This window comes from Myotis nattereri, assembly GCF_964212035.1.
Source record: "Myotis nattereri genome assembly, chromosome: 13".
Classification (NCBI taxonomy): domain Eukaryota; kingdom Metazoa; phylum Chordata; class Mammalia; order Chiroptera; family Vespertilionidae; genus Myotis; species Myotis nattereri.
Window position 1 is genome coordinate 5,171,887 of NC_138088.1, and position 14,569 is coordinate 5,186,455.

The 14,569-nt window shown below is 55.3% G+C and overlaps 1 protein-coding gene across 1 annotated transcript in view; it reads left to right on the forward strand.

Annotated features, from left to right (window-relative positions):
• Nucleotides 1-14,569, forward strand: part of WDFY4 (WDFY family member 4) — a gene marked incomplete at its 5' end in the record, with an annotated part of 233,527 nt that overhangs the window by 79,168 nt on the left and 139,790 nt on the right. The window contains 5 exons of the mRNA XM_081104486.1: nt 2,414-2,645; nt 3,748-3,893; nt 4,742-4,853; nt 6,937-7,127; nt 13,009-13,161. Coding sequence (XP_080960612.1) covers nt 2,414-2,645; nt 3,748-3,893; nt 4,742-4,853; nt 6,937-7,127; nt 13,009-13,161 — 834 coding nt within the window. The remainder of the gene's footprint in view (nt 1-2,413; nt 2,646-3,747; nt 3,894-4,741; nt 4,854-6,936; nt 7,128-13,008; nt 13,162-14,569) is intronic.

Genomic DNA, 14,569 nt, shown 5'->3' on the forward strand with positions numbered 1-14,569 from the left:
AGAGATGTCCAAGATTTTACTGCCTATATTTTTTCCTAGGATTTTTATGGTATAGAATCTTACATTTAAATCTTTAATCTATTTTGAGCTACTTCTTGTACATAATATAAGAAGGGTGTCTAGTTTCATTTTTTGCCATTATCTATCCAATTTTCTCAACACCACTTATTGAATAGACTGTCTTTATCCCATTGTATGTTCTTGCCTCCTTTATCAAATATTAATTGACCATATAGGTGTGGGTTTTTTCTGGGATCTCTATTCTGTTCCATTCATCTCTATGTCTGTTTCTATGCCAGTGCCATGCTGTTTTGATTAACATAGCCTTGTAATATAGTTTGATATCAGCTAGTATGATCCCTTCAACTTTGTTCTTCTTTCTCAAGATGGCTGTGATTGTTCAGGGTCTTTTGTGGTTCCAGATATATTTTTGAATTATTTGTTATCATTCTGTGAAGTATTTCATTGGTATTTTGGTAGAAATTACACTGAATCTATAGGTTGATTAGGGTAGTATGGACATCTTAACAATGTTAATTCTTCCTGGTATGTTTTTAATTTGCATTTACTTGATGGCTAATGACATTGAACATCTTCTCATGTGCTTTTTTGCCATCTGTATATACTCTTCGGTGATGTCTGTTCCTGTCTTTTGCTCATTTTCTAATTGCATTGTGTGATTTTACTGTTGAGTTTTAAGGGTTTTTCTATATATTTTAGATACTAGTACTCTGTCAAGTATTTAATTTTCAAATACTTTTTCCTGATTTATAGCTTATTTTTATCTTCTTTCACATGGATTTTTCAGAGATAATATCTTATTTAATAAAGTGCAATTTATCAGTTTTCTCTTATAGTTCTTGCTTTTGGTGTCAAGTTGAAGACCTTTTTGTCTGAGTATTTTCTCCTATGCTTTTAAAAAGTGTTTTCTAGTTTAAAACTTTATATTTTAATTTGTGATAAATTTTGAGCTGATTTCTGTATAAGGCATGAGGTTTAGGTTGCCGTTTATTTCTCTACCTATGAATGTCCAGTTTTTCAGCACTGATTGTTGAAGATGCCACTGTTTCACCATTGAAATGCTTTTGAACCTTTGTTAAAAAGCAGTTGGGCATATTCGTATGGGTTTATTTCTGGATCTTCTATTTTATTCTATTGTTTACATGGCTATCCCCCTACCAATACCATACTGTCTTAATTATATAAACTAATAAAAGGGTAATATGCTAATTAGACATCTTCTGGACATCCTTCCGGACAAAGCCATGGTGGCAGGGGCCGAGGCAGAGGGGCGATCAGGCTGGCAGGAGAGGGCAGTTAGGGGTGGTCAGGCCAGCAGGCATAGGTGGTTAGGGGTGATTGGCCAGCAGGCAGAGGTGGTTAGGGGCGATCAAGCAAGCAGGCAGGTGAGTGGTTAGGAGCCTGGGTCCCGGATTGCGAGAGTGATGTCCAACTGCTGAGGGACCCCTCCCGTGCATGAATTTCGTGCACCAGGCCTCTAGTGTGGCTATATAATAAACCTTAATATTGGGTGGAGTGGTACCCAATATTTCAAAATAGAAGAATTAATCTACTTATTAAGCTATTTGTTTAAGCCTAGAGCCAGTGTCTTTTTATATAAATTTTAGAATTGGCTTGTCTGTCTACAAAAAGCCTTCTGAGGTTTTGAAAGGGTTGTGTTAAACTTATCTATCATTTTGGGGAGAAATTACATCTTCACTATGTTGAGTCTTTCTCTCCAGGAGCACAGTCTGTCCCTTCCTTTACATGGGTCTCCTCTGCTTCACTTACCATCCTTTCGGACTTTTCAGTATGCAGATCTTGCACGGGTTTTATTAAGTGCTTCATTTCCTTTGAGCAGTCGTAAATGGTATTGATCTTGATTTTAGCTTCTGCATGTTCATTGTTAGACTTAGAATGCAGTTACTTTTGTGTGTTGATCACGTATCCATCCTGGGACCTTGCTGAGCTCACTGGTTAGTTCTAGGAGTTTGGGGAGGTTTTTTAAATTGTAGATTCCTTGGAATTTTCTACATGGACATACCCTTTGCAAATAGAGGTGATTTTCTTTCTTTCCATTCTGTGTATCTGTAATTATTCTCAGTACATAAGTTAACGTGTCAATACTGGACACGTGGGCTCTTAGCTGGATGAATGGGACACACAAATGGGCATTTCAGGGCTCTCACTATTCCTCAGTTTGTTTCCTAAGGCGCAGTGTCGCCCACTCCCACTAGCATTTCATAACTGTTTTGCTACCCTGTTTCTCAGCTTTGAGAGTTATCTTTGTAATGTTTTTAGGTAAAATGAATTTTCACCTTGAGAGAAGAATGACGTACATCATTTTATGTCCACAGGTATTTATTTGATTAATCCCGAAGTTAACCACCTCCCACCCTTTTCCTGTTAACAGATGTTATACATTCAGGCCTTGCCAGGACCTTTCCTTTCGATGGAGCCATCATCGTTTGTGGATGTTTACGGCTATATCGCTACCCCTCGGGTTTGGAAACAAAGGTCGACGTTAACATGGCGTCTGGGCCCCACATACCTCTTTGAAGAAGCCGTCTCAATGGAAACTCTGGAAGTTATTAACAAACTCGGCCCGAGATACTGCGGAAACTTCCAAGCTGTGCCTGCCCAAGGTGGAGTGTTCTGACTGATAATGATCTTGCTGATTTTATTTTAAAACCAGGCATCCATTTATTTATAGCATATTTATAAAGAGTAACCTCAGCACTGGCCGTCAGTCGGGAAAGACCTGTGTAATTGGATGATTGTATGTTCACAAGCAACAGAGACTGTCACAGGAACGGAAATGACAACATCCTTCATATTTCCGCTCCACAGCTCATGATGGAGGAGAGTGGTGGGTCATTCCATCAGCAAAGAGGAGAAGAGAGTGAGATGAATAAGATACATCCCTTTTAATGAAGGAGCTTTTTAACTAAAGTACACTGCTGTTTTCAATTATTAAACAGGCAGACAGAACATCCACATTTTCGTTATTGATTGTCGGCTGTTGAAGCAGGAGCATCGCCCTCCGCGCTCCGCCGAGTTCAGGGGTCCGCTCCCAGCTGGGAAGGGCGCTGAGTGCTCTCGGTCCACGCGTCCTGTGATGGCGCGGCGGCCGGGAGCGGTGGAGCACCGCTGTCTCTAGGCCCCGCGCCTTCTTCCGCCTTCCTGTCCTCTGCTAAGCGCCGGCCAGCACTGCGACCGGTCAGGTGTCCAGCCAGTTGCACTGACCGTTCTGACCTGCTTCTCCAGTCGCACACGGGGCTCTCCTTGACCCAGAGTCCTGGCACACGGGGCGCTGCCCAGGGACATGCCGCTCACTGGAGCGCCTCGGGCTGTCAGCCCAGCCTGTGTCTCTTCCTTATAAGTGGCTTTCTTAGCCTTATCATTCTGGTTTGGGGGAGCAGGGTTGCACCCTTGATAGTTGTTGCAAACGTAGCAATTTCACACCTGGAAGGCCTCTGTATCATAGTAGGGTTAACATTGTGAGATTTATCCACGATTTTGTATGTGTCAGGGAAGCTCAGGGAGGGGCAAAATATGAGACATGTGCATACAACATGCAAGCATACAAAGTAACAACATGTGACAACATGCCAACATACAATGTAAGAAGAAACAAACATTCTTTCGATGGTGACTTCACCAGTAGTGGTAGATCTTTACGCTCTGAGGACTAATTTTCTTCTCTGTGCAATGAGACTAGAAGTGACTGGAGACGTGTTCCTTCAGGAGCAGACCCTGGTGCAGACACAGCGCCCCTGGTGGCCGAGGAGAGGGTGTCCATGGGCCTCCACGTGGCCAGCTCGTCCACCACCAGAGTCGCGGACATCAGAAGCACGTACAATGAGGTGGACAGCCGCCTGATTGCCAAGGAGGTACGCCTGCCCACGTCACTTGCTGCCCTTTCGGAATCATGATCTCAGGGCTGCCTTCAGCTTTTAATGCTGAGTGAGTGCTGCTGCGTGTTTGCACATGTGCAGACGGGGGCATGAGGAGGGCTTCCCACTTCATTTGCTAACATAGTCGACTCCCCACCCATGAGCTCCCACAGGACTAAACCTTTGATCTGTAATTGCTCAGAGGAGAACGTAGGTGCTCTCATCCTCACGGCAGAGCAAGAACAAACAGAATATTTAAACCCTTTGCGGCACTGAGCATCCATTTTCCGTGTGAAGAGCTCCGTGCTCACTGCTCATACTTGGCTGATGTGCTCAGTCTCCCACCGTCACAGTCAGAGGCCCTGCCTTTGCTGGTGAGCAGGCTCAGGGTGGACCCTGTTGGGCATGAGGAAGTGCCTCACCAGCAGCGTCCTTCCGACAGGGGAGGCCAGGGGCCCACTTCCTGGGCTCTGCGGGCCAGTGAGGCCAGGGTGCAGAGATGGAGAGACTGCGGGATGCGGCCATGCAGGCCTCTGCAGCACGCTCTGCCTGCAGACGTGCCAGGCCCTTCCCGCCCCGTTGGCTCCTCACCGAGCAGGTGGGACATGTGTGGCACAACTGTACAACCAAAGCTGCCCCCTCCATTAAGCCGCAGCTGGGAGGCAGGACAGGAGAGCCGGGCCTTGGGTTCCAGGCTCCCGACGTGGATGGGCCCGTGTGCATTTCCTGAAAGCCAGGCGCTAGCGCTGGGCCAACTCAGCGCCCGCCCTCCCGGAGCTTGTGACAAGGCCCCTCCTTCCCTGGAAAGGGAGGGTGAGGAGCTCCCCGCTTTCCACTCTCTCTAGATGAACATTTCATCCCGCGACAACGCCATGCCCGTGTTCTTGTTGAGAAACTGCGCTGGCCACCTCCCAGGCCCTCTTCGGACCATCGGAGCCGTGGCTGTGGGCCACCTGGGTACGTCAGCCTCAGCCTCTGCGGCATTTGGGAAGAAGGGCTGGCCGTGCCAGCGCCTGTGCAGCCTGGAGTCCTGAGCTACAGTGAGGACACAGCCGGTGGAGCTAGGGCGGTGCCAGCACACGGGGGAGGGGCTGGGGGCTTAACCCTGCCAGGGAGCTGGCCTCCAAACTGAGTGAGGTAAGCTCACCTCACTGCATCTAATTGGTAGTAAACGCAGCTGCTCTCCAGGCCGGCATCTGTGCACAATGGAGCCCATGTAGTGGGCACAGTGGGCCTCTGTGCCAGCAACTGCCAAAGCAGTGAGTTGGTGCAAGCACCCAAGGCCGCAGGATGTAGGGGCAGAGGTGTCAGAGGAGCCAGCAGACTCAGGTGGCACCAAAGGCATCTGGCTCCTCCTGCACTCCAGACAGCGATGGAGGGCAGCGATCTGAAGGACTCAGCATAGATTCTCTCAGTGACTTAAGACTTTCTAAGCCCCTGACCCTCCTCCCCCCGCTCCCTGTGCACAGACCCCTCCCCCCTCTCCCTGTGCACAGGCCCCTCCCCCCTCTCCCTGTGCACAGACCCCTCCTCCCCCATCTCCCTGTGCACAGACTCCTCCCCCATCTCCCTGTGCACAGACCCTTCCTCCCTCCTCTCCCTGTGCACAGGCCCCCCCTCCCCCATCCCTGTGCACAGGACCCTCCTCCCCCATCTCCCTGTGCACAGGCCCCTCCTCCCTCCTCTCCCTGTGCACAGGCCCCCCCTCCCCCATCTCCCTGTGCACAGGCCCCCCCTCCCCCATCCCTGTGCACAGGACCCTCCTCCCCCATCTCCCTGTGCACAGGCCCCTCCTCCCTCCTCTCCCTGTGCACAGGCCCCTCCTCCCTCCTCTCCCTGTGCACAGGTCCCCCCTCCCCCATCCCTGTGCACAGGCCCCTCCTCCCTCCTCTCCCTGTGCACAGGTCCCCCCTCCCCCATCCCTGTGCACAGGCCCCTCCTCCCCCCTCTCCCTGTGGACAGGCTCCCCTCCCCCATCCCTGTGCACAGGACCCTCCTCCCCCATCTCCCTGTGGACAGGCTCCCCTCCCCCATCCCTGTGCACAGGACCCTCCTCCCCCATCTCCCTGTGCTCAGGCCCCCCCTCCCCCATCCCCCTGTGCACAGGCTCCTCCTCCCCCCTCTCCCTGTGCACAGGCCCCTCCTCCCCCATCTCCCTGTGCACAGGCTCCTCCTCCCCCCTCTCCCTGTGCACAGGCCCCTCCTCCCCCCTCTCCCTGTGCACAGGCTCCTCCTCCCCCCTCTCCCTGTGCACAGGCCCCTCCTCCCCCCTCTCCCTGTGCACAGGCTCCTCCTCCCCCCTCTCCCTGTGCACAGGCCCCTCCTCCCCCCTCTCCCTGTGCACAGGCCCCTCCTCCCCCATCTCCCTGTGCACAGGCTCCTCCTCCCCCCTCTCCCTGTGCACAGGCCCCTCCTCCCCCATCTCCCTGTGCACAGGCCCCTCCTCCCTCCTCTCCCTGTGCACAGGCCCCTCCTCCCCCATCTCCCTGTGCACAGGCTCCTCCTCCCCCCTCTCCCTGTGCACAGGCCCCTCCTCCCCCATCTCCCTGTGCACAGACCCCTCCTCCCTCCCATCTCCCTGTGCACAGACCCCTCCTCCCCCCTCCCTGTGCACAGGCCCCTCCTCCCTCCTCTCCCTGTGCACAGGCCCCTCCTCCCTCCTCTCCCTGTGCACAGGTCCCCCCTCCCCCATCCCTGTGCACAGGCCCCTCCTCCCCCATCTCCCTGTGCACAGACCCCTCCTCCCCCCTCCCTGTGCACAGGCCTCTCCTCCCTCCTCTCCCTGTGCACAGGCCCCTCCTCCCCCCTCCCCCATCCCTGTGCACAGGCCCCTCCTCCCCCATCTCCCTGTGCACAGGCCCCTCCTCCCCCCTCTCCCTGTGCACAGGCCCCTCCTCCCAGCCAGTCACCTGTGCACAGGCTCTCTGTCCTGAATGGAAGGTGGCATGGTGCTGGCAGCTCAGTTACCCAGCATGCCGCGGGGACTTTGCACTGCAGAGAGGTTATGCCTGTTGATGGCTTGCCCCTTTGTCCCACACAGGGGTACGGGTGTTCCACTCCAGCCCCGCTGCCAGCAGTCTGGACTTCATTGGCGGGCCTGCCATCCTCCTGGGCCTCATTTCCTTAGCAACAGATGACCACACCATGTACGCAGCTGTGAAAGTTCTGTACTTGGTCCTCACCAGCAATGTCATGTGTGACCGCCTGATGCAGCACATCTTTGGGTACCAGGTAATCTCACCCCAACCTGCGTCTCTGACTCCCTGAGGGGGGACAGTCCCTCCACAGTGACTCTGGAGAAGGGAAGCCTAGAGCCTCGGGTCTGGAGACTCTGGCCCCCAGCAGAGGCCAGGTCACAGCGGCCAGGGAGGGACTCTGGCTGGACAGGACGCACACCTGTGTGGCCGCCAGCACCTTCACCGAGGAACTGAAGCATCGTCTGTGGTCCGCCCCTGTGTCTAGCATGATGGCAAAGAGGCCAGGCCTCGGAGCCGGAACGTCAGGTCTGCATCCCCCACTCCTCTGACTTGCTGTTTAACCTGGATGAGTTACTCCCCACGTGCAGCTTCCCCCTGGTCTGGTGCAGACTCCGTGCCCCTCATGGGGTGCAGGGAGGGCTGGTTTAATACAGATGGAGGGTTAGAATGATGTCTGGTGCAGAATACGTGCTTTGTAAGTGTTGGCCATCTTTATTTAGGCTTAAATCTCTGCTCCTCCATTCTCCTGTGTAAATGGGAGTGATGATAGCACCTACTGTGCAGGTTGTGATGATCAAGGGAGTGAGTGTGTGCTGAGTGCTTAGCAAGTGCCTGCTGTCCGTGTGCACTGGGACTCACGGCTGCTTGCGCTTCGCAGAGCCAGATGGGACTGGTCGCAGCCCTGGAGCCTTCCTGGGCGGCTGGGCGGCCGTGGGAAAGGAGGCGCCAGGGCAGGCCTCGGGTGCAAGTCTAGACAAGGTCAGGGGCACACAGGCTGCCATGGCCCCTCCTGGGCAGGGCGCTGGGAGAGAGCATCCCTGCCTTTTGGCCCTAAGCCAGGAACTGAGCAAGGAGATCGGGGTGATGTCCCCTCAGGCCCACCCGCTCTGTCTGGGCTGCTGCACAGCTGGACGGGGCCCTTCCTCCTGCTGCTCCCGCGAAGCTGGTGGCAGCATAGCTCTGCGCTGAGTCTGACCACACCTCTCCCCACGTGGACTCTTCAGCGGCGTCTAACCGCTAATCCTCGTTCCAGGCCCCGGGACTACTTTCTCAGGCCTGCGAAACTGGCTGCCCCTGCGCTTCAGCCCCACCCCCTGCCCACTCGGCACTGCTACACCCCCCCCCCCCCCCCAGCCCTGCACAGCTCCGTTAGCTAAACTCGCCTGACTGGGTACACCCGTGCCCTGGGCTGGCCGTGCCATCTCAGTCTCTCCCCAGGTCCACTCCCTCTTACCTCTCAGGTCAGGCTCCCAGCCCGGCGCTGAGCGTGTGCCGCCTCCAGCTGCCCGCGGCACCGGGCGATGCCCGGGGCTGACCACGCGCACGCTGTCAAGCCTGCTCGTCGCCACTGGGCTGCAGGCCTCTGAGCCTGGCACTCCTCGCTGGTGCCAGTGCATGACCGAGGCCAGACAGACGCTCAGTAAATGTTGTGGTGATAGTGATGGGTAGGTCTGCGTTCATATTAAAAGTCAAGAATTGGGGCTTTTGGTAGATACAAGTTTTTTTTATTATACTGATAAAGGCAGCAGCCGTGGGAATTGTGCCAATTTAGCACTTAGGTATCTGCTGGGACTGGGGATTTTAATAATCATTGCGAGCGTTTCCCACAAGGTACAAAGCCCCATGTACTCTCGTGGTATATCGAGAAGGACGAAACAGACAGAACCAAGGCAATTTTAGTAGTAACTGAACGCAGCGTGTCCAAGACTCTCTTCCGGGGCCACCGCACCTGCCACTCAGTGGCTCCCCAGCTTCTTCCCGGAGCTCCGAGCTCCACAGAGCGTCTGGCTCTCCTGCCCCCCATCTCCTTGCTGCCAAGCAGAACCTGCCCTGTCGCGAGTGCTTAGCAAGGGCCCGTCATGTGAGCACGTGCCTTGGGGGAGAGGACATGCTAGGAGGTGCAGAGGTGCCGCCTCACACATGGGTAGGAGGCGAAAGAGCCTCATGAAAAAGAAAGGCGGTGGGCCCGGCTGGTGTGGCTCAGTGGTTGAGCATCCACTCATGAACCAAGAGGTCAGCAGTTCCATTCCTGGTCAGGGCACATGCCTGGGTTGCAGGCTTGACCCCAGTAGGAGGTGTGCCTCTCCCTTCCTCTCGCTCTAAAACACCAATAAAGACATTTTTTAAAAAGAAAACAGAATGGCGATTGGCGGACCAGGGGAGTGGGTTGCCTGGGCTTTTAGGAAGAGGTGGGAGAGGCAAGGAGTAGCCCTGGCTTCCTTTGCTCTGCTCATGCTGACTGAGTGCTGCCTAAGAGCCAGACACTGTGCTAGGCACCGGGGATGCGGCCGAACAAAATGGGGTTAGCTTCTCCCTCCCGGAAACTCACTGTCTGTCTTAGTCTGTTCAGGCTGCTGTAACAAAACACCATAAACCAGGGGGGGGGGAGGAGGGAGTATAAACAACAGACATTGGTGTCTCGCAGTTCTGGAGGCTGGGAGTCCAAGAACGAGGTGTGGCAGATGGTGTGAGGTGAGGGCTTGCCTGGTTCATAGATGCCCACCTTTCTCTGTGTCCTCACAAGGTGGAGGGTGAGGGAGCACCTGAAGTCTCCGTGTAAGGACCCCAATCCCACTAGAGCCTCCACCCTCGTGACTTAATGACCCCCAAAGGCAGTACCCCCTAATAGCATCACACTGGGGATTAGGTTCCAACATATGAAAGGGGGGGGCATAAACATTCAATTTACATCACTGTCTAATAGGACAGGCAGAGAAATACTGTGAGATGAAGACTTTGTATACTTCATTTGAATAAAGAACCCACCAGATTCAGGGCTTTAATGTGCACATGGCGGCAGAAGAAGGAAGTCTATAAGCTCTTCTTGTGGCTTAAAGAAGAAACATTCCAGGCATTTATGTCTCCATGGGAATTCAGAAGGGAGGCTGGCAGTGCTGAGGGGGGGCAATGCCAGGCTTACGTAAAGACACCAGGTTATTATCGTTCTTGCCTACCTTGCCTCTTTCTAAAGAGCCGCATCCTACCGCATCCCTTCTTCTTCTGCATAACCCACGTGTCCAGTCGGCACGACCTGGACAGGCTGTGTTTGGGGTCCGTTTGCCCCGAGGCACCAGGAGGGCAGGCCTGGTCTGCTTGTTCATTGCTGCACCCTGAGAGCGCCTGCTAGACAGTAGGTTTGTAGTCAAGCCTGTGACTGAGCCAGAGAATGATAGCGGGGGTCTTCAATGCACCAGCTCACTTGGGAGGGGATCTCATCGTTTTTCAGACGTTCACTGTATTTATTTGCTGATTTGCTGAGTGGATTTGAGAGCACCAGGAAAGCGTATATCTTTCTACTTGTTATTTCATCCAACTTACTCTCCTCTTCTCAGCCTGGGCGACATCCTGAGGTTCATAGGATGGATTTTCATAGCCTGGGAAAGAAGGATAGCATTCAGACCGGCATTAAAAACACACGCAGCTGCCCCGCAGGGCTGCGGGGAAAGGACAGGTGTGAGCCACTGCACGGCAGCCGGGCGGCGAGGGGAGGACCAGAAATCTGCCCTCCAGGGAGCATGGGTTTCTACCTTGGAAATGATGAGTAGCCACAGGGAAGCTTGGGACTGGGAAATGGAGTGATCAATGCTTCAGAATGACCTTTAACACGAGTGTGGAAGGTGGATCGGAGGGGTGAGATTTGAGCAGGAGTCTGGGATAGAAGCCAGTCTGCTCTGTGACTGCTTTCCTGACCTGGAGAGACTTGGGTCCTTGCGAGCAGTCTGGGAAGACCGCTCAGGAGAGCAGCCGGTGCACATGCCAGAAGACAGCAGGCAGGGAGGAGGGAGCTACTGGAACCTCCTAAGTTTGAAAAGTTTGTGAGACCAAAAGTCAGTTGTCCAGTGGGTAGATGGCTCGAGCTTAGAGGGACAAGCTGAGCTGGGCATAAATGTGCGTCATCAATATCAGCGCGATGCTATTAATCCAAGAAAATTGATGAAATGGTCAAAGAGGAGTAGAGAGAACAGAGAAGAGAACTCACGAGGAAGACACAGGAGCTAACCTAGTAGATGGGAAATGATTAAAGCCCAACCAGCGAAGGGGATTGGGAAGAAAGAGGGAAGACAAACTAAAGAAAGCTGCCGCAGAGTCTGGAAGAAGAAGCATTTGGAGAAGGCCAGTGCAGTCGAACAATGCTCAGGACGAAGCAAACTAAGGAAGATGTATTTCCAGGGGATCGGCACCTGGAAGTCACCGGGGACCTTGCTAAGGAGAGGGGTAGCAACGTGGGGCCAGAGCTAGAGGGATGCGGGCTCAAGGGAGGGCTATTTTTAAGAAGAGAAATACTAGAGCCTTCTGTTGGTGGAAGGAAGGAGGGAGGGAGGGAGGGAGGGAGAGAGAGAGGAGAGAGAGAGAGAAGAGAAGAGAGAATTATCTCAAGAAACAGAGTCCTGGTGAAGTGGGCTGGAGGCCAGGCAGGACCTTGCCTGTGAGAGGAAGGCACGCAGCGCAGGTGTTACTGAGGAGGAGTGGGAAGGCGAGAGCGCTCATGGCTGATGGGTTCTGTCTTCTCAGCAGAGTATGAGGTGGGTGGTAGCAGGGAAGGAAGGTTGGGGGAGGAAGGGGAGATGAAACACTGTCTTTCGGACACGGAGAACCAGCTTGCTGGAGAAACAGAGTTAGCCTGCGTGCCAGCTGGACACTCCGCTCCGATAGTGTAAAGTGAACCAGCCAGTGAGGGCGACCTTCCTCAAGCCGCTTTCAGCCTCCTGACTGTGTGCTGGGGGCGGAGGAGGGCGAGGGTGTCACCAGGTTTCAGATGTGTCAGAGACCTGACCAGGACAATCTAAGGGGATCCTGATATTTGATGATCACAGTTGTCTTAGTTTGGGCTGCTGTAACAAATACCAGAGACTGGGTAGCTTGTAACAACAGACATTGGTTTTCGCGTAGTTCTGGAGGCTGGGGAGTCAAAGACCGGGGTGCCAGCCCGGTCAGGTGGGGCGAGGGCCCTTTCCTGGATCACAGAGGCCAGTTTCTGATTGGCCCTCACATGGCGGAGAGCAGGAGAGGCAGGTCTCATGCCTCTTGTAAGGACACTGGTCCCTTTGTGAGGCTCGACGCTCCGGCCCTCATCTACTCCTCACTACATCACGAAGGACCCACCTCCGAGTGTCATCACATCGCCAGGCAAAGGTTTCAACACAGAGATGTCGGAAGAACACAGACATTCGGCTGTAAAACAAGGACAACTTCCCGGGGGCACATTGAAAGGGGCCTGAGTGGATGGGGAAAGGGGTGGACTGGTTCGGATCCAGGCACAAGGACCTGAGCTGTGGGAGAGCTGAGCTGAGAACCGGAGGGGATGGGTGCATGAGGACCCAGATGCCAGTGGTTGGCTACACAGCCTGACTTTGTGAGGCTGAGGTCAACGGCAGCAGGAGGCTGGGGATCCATCGCACTGGTGTCTGAGATGGGCCGGGCCACGGGGCTGCCAGTGCCGCCCCGGCACAGGTGCCGGAAGCTGCCAGTTCCCGGGGTCTGGCGCACGCAGTACAGGGGCGTGTCTGGTGGCTGCAGCCGGAGTGATGGGGTTATCGGGGTTCGTGGGTAGTCAGTGCCTTCCTGGTGATATGCAGCATGGATGGGATGGCTGTGAATGTGGGGTCCAGTACGGCGGATGAGAGAGCCCTGAGCATCGGAAGGAAACCAGGAGAGAGCGAGGGGCGTTCTGGTGACAGAGGGAGAGTCGGGAAGGCAGGCCCTGTGGCGAGTCGGTCACAGGGGGGACCGGTGGGCAGTGGCAGGGAAGCAGCGCAGCGGTGGGCGTGTGAGGTGCTTCTGGGACACAGGCCGAGGAGGCAGCCCCGCCAAGCAGGGTTCCAGGCGGCTCAGCAGAGGCGCGGGGACAGGGGACAGCGGGCAAGGAGAGGCCTCAGAGGCACTCGGCTCCAGCTGCTCCTGCATTGACCTTCCAGGTGATGGCGTTTCTCCTGAGGAAAAAGAGCTCCCTGCTCACCCACCGCGTCCTGCAGCTCATCCTGGCCGTCTCAGGTACTGCCGAGCTGGGCTTCGGGCCCTCCGCCCAGACCAACGTCGGGGTCTTCCAGCATGTCCTCTGCGACTTTGAGGTAAACGGAGATGGGGGGGAGCCTGCAGGGGGTGTGAGGGGGAGCCTGCAGGGGGTGTGAGGGGGAGCCTGCAGGGGGGCAAAGGGGAAGCCTGCAAGGGGTGTGAGGGGGGAGCCTGTAGGGAGGTGTGAGGGGGGAGCCTGTAGGGAGGTGTGAGGGGGGAGCCTGCAGGGGGGCAAAGGGGAAGCCTGCAAGGGGTGTGAGGGGGGAGCCTGCAGGGAGGTGTGAGGGGGGAGCCTGCAGGGGGGCGAGGGGGAGCCTGCAGGGGATGTGAGGGGGAGCCTGCAGGGGTGTGAGGGAGGAGCCTGCAGGGAGGTGTGAGGGAGGAGCCTGCAGGGAGGTGTGAGGGAGGAGCCTGCAGGGGTGTGAGGGTGGAGCCTGCAGGGGGGCGAGGGGGGAGCCTGCAGGGGGTGTGAGGGGGAGCCTGCAGGGGGGCGAGGGGGGAGCCTGCAGGGGGGCGAGGGGGGAGCCTGCAGGGGGTGTGAGGGGGAGCCTGCAGGGGGGTGAGGGGGAGCCTGGCTTCCTGATGGCAGGATGGCTGTGAGGGGAAACCCCAAAGGCTTGAGAGGGGAGGCCCAGCTTCATAATGGAGTCCCTCCCCAGTGGCCCTGGGCAAATCTCCTGGCCTCTCTGAGTTGCATTTTCGATGGTGAAATAGAGGTCAGTGTCTTCCGTAAGCCAGATGCAAACTGGGAAAGGATTTTGAACTGCAGGGCGGCACCTTATATACTGTACATGGGACTAAAAGGCTGCCGATTCCTTTGGGGCTGCCATTCACAAAGGCCCCCTTAGAGGAGTGACTGAGAAATGCCGGGGCAGGCCTGAGGGCAGCGAGGAAACAAGACTGAGGTGGGCAGGCCTGTGGGGAGCATCCTTGACGGAGTGCACACGGGGCGGTGATGACAGGAGGCAGCCCCGCCACGCAGCTGCCGAGCCTGGACACGTGCAGGAGGCACCAGAGTGCGGGTGTGAGGGAGGCAGGCACGGGGCAGTGAGAGCCGGCTCAGCCTCGCAGCTCAGGGCTGGGCGGAGTCTACAGGCTCCCAGAGGGACCACCAGGCAGAGGGCCTGCTGTTCGCACACCTGGGGGATGGAAGCAGCCAGGGGACTGAGAGCAAGGGGCTTGGGGAGCCGCTGCCAGGAGGTGAGGCAGAGGGGGCGGGTGGAGAGGGCAGAAGATGAGCCACAGGACATGCATTTCAGTCCATGTGTGCCCGAGTCCATGGAAGTATTTTTAAAACTTTTTAAAGTTAGAGATAATATATGCTTATTACAGAATGCTTTAAATTAGATAAAAGTGTGTGTGTGTGGGGGGGGGGGGGGCATGAAACTATTTCTGAGACCCAGACAACTGTTGCTGACCTTGAGTGCTGCTTGTTAAGCTCTCTGTGAGTGCTGTTATATTTTC